The following is an 8127-nucleotide window of genomic DNA, read 5'->3' as shown; positions in this document are numbered from 1 at the left end:
TATTTAATGCACACAATTTTCACATGTATGTCAGTAATGCTTTTCATAACGACCTACTTTGTTGTTTTAAGCTGTAGACAATTCACCAGTTGTATTTATGCTTTTCTCATGTTTCTCTGCAGATCTGAAGATGAAACCGGTAGTCCGATCACCTAACAAGTTTTTGATCATAGACAGAAATAAAGACATTTGTTCTACATTTTAGAATTACCGTGTAATCAAAGGTGAAAAACACTAGACTAAACAAACAGCTGACTGAAACACATTTTGCGCTCCAGATTTGCAGCGATCTCCGGTTCGAACGCTACAATCTGTCTGTACAGTTGTGATCTGCTGCACCCACAGCTATGTAATTTCGTTCAAGCCTCCAACTTACATCTGCGCAGGTCTCTCATTTTCACCCAACTTACGTCAACACGCTGCGATCCATCTGCGCAAACTCTTGCTTGTCGCCGGCCACTTTTACGTCTGCATTGTGGCAACCCTGTCTGTCAAAATTAGTTTCGTGCGTGGGAGGGAGGCGTGGAAAGGCTCAATTAAGTGACAAGTAGTAAAGGCTGCAGGTCTATTGTATGTGAAATATGCATGTGTCGCTAGTAATTTGAGTTCATTTATTAGTGACTTTGTAGGCTATGCATCTCGATTGCGAGATGGAGAAAGTAAATACTCAGGGAACAGGGATTAGTACTTGTAATAGTGCAGATCACGATATCTTTGTCTCCAATCTGCAATGCGGAGAAGTATTGTGTTATTCTGTAGTTCTTATTAAAGGTGGAGTAACCAATAAAAACAATAGTCTGTGTGTTCCTCAAAACTGTAAAATAAAACAGTTTAACAATTTTTCGGGCTTGTCTAAAACAACGCAATGGCCTATTATAAATTTTAGGTTCAAATGCTTGGTTGAGTTAAGTTTAGAAGAAAATGAACTCGTTGTAGAATGTTGTGGACGAACGTTAGAGTTAAAACTTCATTACAAACCTAGGAAAACATCACTTTCTGTTATTCCGCTTTATATCGTATGCCATGGTCACGACGGTAAATTCCAAGCTCCTGCCGGCGTTGAAAATTCAATCAGAAGTGCTTGCGAAAGAATAGCACTTGGAGCTAAATTAATTCAAACGGTTATTGCAGAGAAACTGTATGACTGTAATTTTGGTCGTAAGACTTTTCAACTTGAAACAGACATAGACCCATCAGCTCCGGACTGTGTAACTTTTCACAGTCAACTTTCACACGAAAAAGCGCGAAAAATGAACCCGCATGAACTGTGGGAACACTTTGGGAGAGAACTAATGATGTCTTCTCTTGGTAGCAATAATCGAAAGTTTTTGGCATTTCTGTCATGTACTCGGTACAACCCACCAACTGATGGAACTGTTCCAAATACATATACAGAAATGCTATCTGCAATGGAGGCTCATGTTGCTCTGGGAGGTGGAGGACTCGCTATTTTCGGCAGTGCATGTTTATATACTTGGGCTAAGACAGTGGAAGATGTTCTACCATACTTGACAAATCAGACAAAAGTAGATTCAAAGTACTTCATGGATGACAGCTGCTATAGGTATGTTTGTGTCCTACCAGCATTTACTTACAACACTGTGCAATTAAATAGCTTGATTATAGTACTTAAATAGTAATTTTTGTTTCTTCAGAGAAGAGGTTTACAATCAGATTTCCTAGACTGCAAGGAACAGTCTGAATTATAACATACAAAAATGAAAGACAGCCACCCATATTTGTCTAATTAAATAGCTACCACAATACAGATTTACATTAAGTTATACCCCTGATACTGTTGTCAGACTGTTCTTAAACACTTACATTAGAATTGCATGTGTTTCTAATCAATTATTAGAGATAGTAAGTACTCCAGGTAACTGTAGATGAAAAGAAAAGTTGCAGTGTAAAGAAAAGTATTTTTTCCCCTTGTAATATGTAAGTCATAATCTAAACAATAGATTCAGTGCTCTGATTGGATAATCTGTACAGTTTATGACACGTATGAACCAAAATATTAAAGATAAAACAGATTACTGAATACAATGTAACCACTGTTTATTTCATAAGCATGAACTGTCATCAGCCGTTCAGCATCCAGTGCTTGTTTTGGGCACTTAAAACCTTTCCCTGCAGTGTGCAGCTATATACATTTGTGTTGCTCTTGTTTCCTAATGTCAACTATCCACTTTCCCATAGGTCATGATGTGGATCGTTTATCATCTCCTAGAATCCAACAAAGAACTTCCACAATTTGTGTCCCGTCCGTTTGCCTGGTTACATGTACTGCTCATGTTCATTTCCTTTTCAATAAAGTAATAATTTTGTTATTTACATCAGTTTGTTCGTTATTGGGTCTGGCTGCATGTGTCCTCTAATAGTTATAAGTATGCATATCTACATTGGTCATGAAGCAATTCTCAGCTCTTTCACTAGAAGTCCATTCTTCACTTCTGTAAGTCAGGGCTGGTGATTACTGACTGTAAACTCCATGTTTCACACACATTGAAAGCTTGGTTTTGTAAATGATTTAGTTTATCAAAACCGCACCAGGCCATTTTTACTCTTCTGTTTATTTCTTTTGTTGTCAATGAAGTGAGTCTCCAAATACAAAAACACTCTAATTGTAGGACCTCATTGTTTTGTAAGATTATCTTTCCAAAGTGTTATCTTATTATAGCTAATGATACTATAAGGTGTTAAGTAAGGCAAACTGTACAGTGTCGTGAGTAAAGCAAAAGAGGTTCAGGTATGTTCCATAAACTCAAACTACTTTTTTAAATTCCCCCGTGTTGTGGCTGAAAATTATTTCTAGGAATGCCGAGAATGATTTGATGATATGGAATCTCCTGGTCTGTCTCCTGTACTAATTCTGAATTTGTCACTATGCTTGAGGGAAGCTGTAGCAATGATGTATATATTCTTCAGCATACTTCAGCATAGTTACATCATTAAATCAAGTTCTACAAGGGTCATTTAAGTATAGGTTTTTTTTAAAAAAGCCCTATATCCACTTCAAAGTCAACTTATTCATTTGTCTAACTGCAGCCTGATTGTCAATAGTGTATTTCCCCCCCCCCCCGAATAACCCATTTGGAGGGTACGATGAATCAACTTTGGCTCCTCTTCATTGTATTAGATTTCTTCAGTTTCCAAATTTCCTTCATCCTTTTAGAGTGTTGTTCCCTTTCTTCTTGAGTCCACTTTCGTCTAGTTATTTTCTTTCTCTCCTGAAATTCTGCCTTTTGAACTGCCTTTCTGAAATGTGTTCTGTTTTCTATTGTGTCTATTGTAACTCCAGCATTTTCAATGTCCTTTTCAGTCTCTATGAACCATGCTGGCTTGGATTTGTAGCTATTGAGTAATGTGAATATCCGCTTGGTTAGTCTGTTGTTATCCATTCTGAATATATGTCCAAAAAACTGTAGTCTCCTCTTCCTCATTACATCAGTTAGTTTCTCCATTTTCAGATATAGCTCTCTGTTTGGTCTTAACCTGTATTCAGCATTATCGTTTCTTTTAGCTCCCAGTATTTTCCTTAAAATTCTTCTTTCGACCTTCTCTAGTTTCTCAATATCTCCATTTCTTGTTAGTTTAAGTGTTTCTGCCGCATAGAGAGCTTCAGGTCTGGCCACTGTTTGGTAGTGTCTTAATTTCGTGTTCCAGGACAAGGATTTTTTATTATAAACGTTTTTGGTCATATGAAACACTCTTTCCATTTTGTGCGCTCTAGTTTCTATAGCTATCTTTTCTTTGGCATTGTATGTAATCCACTCTCCTAGGTACTTAAAGGAATCTGTTTTGTGTATTGTGTTGTTGTCAACTGCAATATTTTGAGGAGCATCACAGATGTTTGTTATAAACTTTGTTTTTTCATAGGATATTTGTAGTCCTACTTTGGCTGCTTGTTTTTGTAGTTCTCTTATTTGTTCTTGGGCATTGTCTAGTGAATCTGTAATCAATGCCATGTCATCTGCGAAGGCTAAACAGTCGACAGTGATCTTGTTTGGATTTCTCCCTAGTTGAATCCCTTTAGTATTGATGGCCTTCCTCCATTCTCGAACTACCTTCTCCAAGACACAATTGAAAAGCAGAGGTGACAGACCGTCTCCCTGTCGAACACCTGACTTTATTTCAAACGATTTTGAGAGCTCTCCCCTAAATTTTACTTTCGATTTTGTATTTGTCAAAGTACCTTTAATTATTGCAGTTGTTTTAGCATCGAGTCCCAATTCTTTTAAGATATCAAGCAGTGTATTTCTGTCAATTGAATCATAGGCTTTTTTAAAATCCACAAAAGTAATTACATATTTTAAGTTCCTGATTTTCCTCATTTCTATTATGTTCTTTAAATTTAGTATTTGTTCTGCACATGACCTTCCCTTCCTAAATCCAGCCTGATACTCTCCTAGCTGTTTGTCAAGTATCTCTTCTGCTCTTTTTAAAAGTGCCTTAGACAAGATCTTATAGGTCACTGGTAAGAGGGAGATTCCCCTATAATTGCTAGGATCTGTTTTCTTCCCTTTTTTATGTAGTGGATGTATTAATGCAGATGTCCAGTCTGGTGGTAATCTGTGTGTTGTCCAGATTTCTTTTAGTATTTCTGATAGACACTGTATCATGTTGTCACTAGAGTACTTCCATAGTTCAGCAACTATCTTATCCTCTCCAGGGGCTTTATTATTTTTAAGCTCTTTTATTTCTTCTGTGGTTGGCGGCTTGGAGTCTGGTGGTGTTGGGTTTACAATATTGAAATTAAATTTTTCTTTCGGTGGATAACAGTTATGTAGTTCTTCAAAATATTCAGCAAGTATTCTACAGTTCTCTATGCTATTGTATGCAGTTTTCTGCGTTTTTGGGTCCGTGAAAAATAGACGAGGAGGAGAGTATTTCTTTAAGTTACTTTTGAAAGTTTTGTAAAAGTCCCTAGCATTGTTCTGTTTGAAGTTGGAGGCTATTGATGCTAGTTGGTCTTTTATGTATTGAACTTGGATCTTTTTAAGGCCTTTTGAAGCTTGCTTCCGGGCTTCTTTTAGGGAGTTCCTATTTTTATCATTTTTGTTGGCATTCCAAATGTTCCAAGCTCGTTGTCTTGTTAGGATTAGTTTGTCACACTCATCATTCCACCAGGCATGTTTCCATTTTTTGGTAAGGAGAATGGTTTCTTCTGCTGTCTGTACTATATCTTTTTGAAGTTGTTCCCATGTTTTAGGTGTTTTCTTCTCCAAAAGTGTCCTGAAATTGTGTTCCTTGGTTAATTTCTGAGTGTCAAACTTTTTAGGTTGATATTCGCTCTTTCTTTTATATATTGGTCTAATTTTGAATTTAACGACAGATAGATAGTGATCTGAATCTAAACTTGCACTCTTAGCAACTTTTACATTGAGTATCTCTGATGCAGACAGTCTGCTTATAGCAACATGGTCAAGTTGTTTCTCCCCACAGACTGGATTCGGGGATACCCATGTAGTTTGTTTTCTAGGGAGTTTTTTGAAATATGTAGACTTTAGAACTATGTCATGTTCTCTCCATAAACTAATAAGTCTTTCTCCATTTGCATTGGTTCTTTTATGTGCAGGGAATTTGCTTACTATGGATTGGTGATGACGTTCTTTGCCAATTTGAGCATTAAAGTCTCCCAACAATACTATTGTGTTTTTGGATGAAATCTGGTCTAACGTGTTTGACAGTTCCTGCCAAAAAATTTCTGTTTGTTCTTTTTGTGTTCTGTTTTTCTCATTTGTTGGTGCATGTGAGTTTACAATGGTATACAGTTTGTTTACTCATTTGAAGGTTAATGTTGAAAGCCTTTCATTGACAGATTTAAATTCTACTATCGAGTTTAATATATTTTGGTTTACAATGAATCCTGTTCCAAATTGGGGTACGTTCTTCATAACTCTTTTTCCTGGCTTCCCTTTGAAGATTCTGAATCCCTCTGAATCAAATGAATGTTCATCAGTATACCTTGTTTCTTGGAGTGCAGTTATCATTATATTTTTCTGTTTTATAAAATTTATTAACGTTTTAAGTTTTCCTGTTTTTAGAAGTGAGTTTACGTTGAACGTTGCCAAGTAGTTTATATTTTTGTGTTTAATTTTATTTGTTGGTTGCTTAAGGCAGGTTTCAGGATGCTCCGACTCATCTTTCGCACATTGCTGTAGGCCCCCAGAATCCGAATGCCTACTTTTAATTTCCTTAGAAATTGGAGATTGGTTACTCCCTGGGGTAAAATCTCTTAAAAGGTGCGTATCCATTGTTGATTGTTTGTTGGGTTAGGGGAACAAGTCCCCTAAGGATTCTACTCGAGGTTATTAGCTCCGAGGAATGGTTTTCAGCCGCACCACTGGTGGACAGACGCTGACCACTAAGCCGCTTGTTTCAAGACAGACGCCAAGTGGATTTTTTTCTTTGGTTGCCTCTTCCGCTAGTTCCGCCGTACCGAGAACTATTCCCTCCGCCTTCACTACCGTTGAGGTCTTCACTGTAGTCCTAGCAAGGAGCCCTTACAAGATGCTATCACCCGGGTCAGGTGAACCTTGGTTTTTTAACGAGGTTGTTACTCCTCCCCCCCCCTCCTTCCTCACCTCTTGTATGGTGAGGCCCCAGGCTTGGGACCGGCGTAGCGGAGTTTTGTCAATAGTATAGAATCTTCATTTACCTTTCAGTATTTTTCATGTAGTTGGACTCATCAAAGTTTACGCATGAGTAAACTTTTATGGATTAATCAGTCATTCGGGAAATAACTATGTTATTTAAGAACCAAAGAGGTTCCTTTATCAGTTGAGCAAACATATATTATGATGATTAATTTCTAGGAATGCTTCTATTGAATAGGAATTATTGTATTTTAGCTCTTATATTTGTTTAGTGTTGCTGTGCAGGCTGAGAATGGTAACTTACTGAAAAAAAATTATGCTTAAGCACTTAGTTATTATGGATTAACAAGTCTCGAGGAAGGCAAATCCAACAAGTGAATTTTTCTGTTACTGTTTACATGCACATTACATCTTGTGTTGAATTTTTCCTCTAACATATATTAAACATTTATGTATGTATAGGCTAGGCACTGTCATTATCCTGAAACATTTAAAGTAGTTTCTGCAGGACCCTCTGGAAGCTAATCCTGAGATACATCTGATTCCTTGCTTCTGACACCTGAAAATACATTTTTCTCCTGGGCAATCACACCTAAGTAATATTCTTTGCTGCAGATGGGAATGGAATAAAGCAAGTATGAATTGAGTAACAACTGTCTGCTCACACAGTTTCTTAATTTATATTTAAAAAAAGTATGTCAGCTAGTTTGCCACATAGATAATTAATGTGCCCTTCACAGGAAATATTCTGGCCTGTGATCAGAAAAAGTAATGCCAAGTACTTATTCGGTTTATTCTGTTTTTGTCTGGTGTATGCACTTCTGATTGAGTGACACTACTCATATGGATCATTTCTCTGTTTTATCTAGTACTCTTTGTAAATTCTCTACTGTGGTAAAACCATCATTAGAAATATGCACATGTAGGATGAAGAAAATCGTCACCCACTCCTAAAAAATCTGAGTATACTAAGTGTTCCCTCACTATACATATCTTTGTACACAGTAGCCCTGATTTATTTGTGGCAAATCATTTTCGACATGATTACAACACCAGAAATCAAAATAATTTTATGCTGCCCACCCACAGTTTAAAACTTTATGCTCAAACTCCCTATTATATGGGTATGAAAATTTATAACAAAGTGAAAGGAAGAGAATTGCTCAGCATAAGTTTAGAAACACTGAAAACATCCTTATATGAGAAACTAGTGCAGAAATGTTACTATTCAGTAGAAGAATTCATAAATGACAACCTGAAAATTTGAGCAGGAGAGAGCGAGTACTTAGGACTGTTAATCTTAAAAGTTTGTTACTTTTGAAGAAAAATTATTAGTTGCTTAGTTATGTAATTATTCAGTACTGTATATTATATTACTGGTATTATAAGGAAAATTCTAAACCCGTTTTTGTGTTTTGACAAGTCTCCTGTGCTTTTAAGTCAATGGCTTGAAATTGTGTGTTATGAGACAATAAACTTCTATTTCATCAGCATATAGTATATTCTTACATATGTAGGATTCGAAAAG

General features: G+C 36.6%; 1 protein-coding gene across 1 annotated transcript in view; it reads left to right on the top strand.

Annotated features, from left to right (window-relative positions):
• Window positions 1-513: 513 nt before the first annotated feature.
• Window positions 514-8127, top strand: part of LOC124714339 (putative zinc metalloproteinase C607.06c) — a 72312-nt gene continuing 64698 nt past the window's right edge. The window contains exon 1 of the mRNA XM_047243012.1: window positions 514-1564. Within this exon, the coding sequence (XP_047098968.1) occupies window positions 633-1564 (932 nt within the window). The 5' untranslated portion in view covers window positions 514-632. The remainder of the gene's footprint in view (window positions 1565-8127) is intronic.

The sequence above is a fragment of the Schistocerca piceifrons genome, chromosome 1, assembly GCF_021461385.2.
Source record: "Schistocerca piceifrons isolate TAMUIC-IGC-003096 chromosome 1, iqSchPice1.1, whole genome shotgun sequence".
Taxonomy (NCBI): domain Eukaryota; kingdom Metazoa; phylum Arthropoda; class Insecta; order Orthoptera; family Acrididae; genus Schistocerca; species Schistocerca piceifrons.
This window is presented reverse-complemented; position numbering and strand designations above follow the sequence as displayed.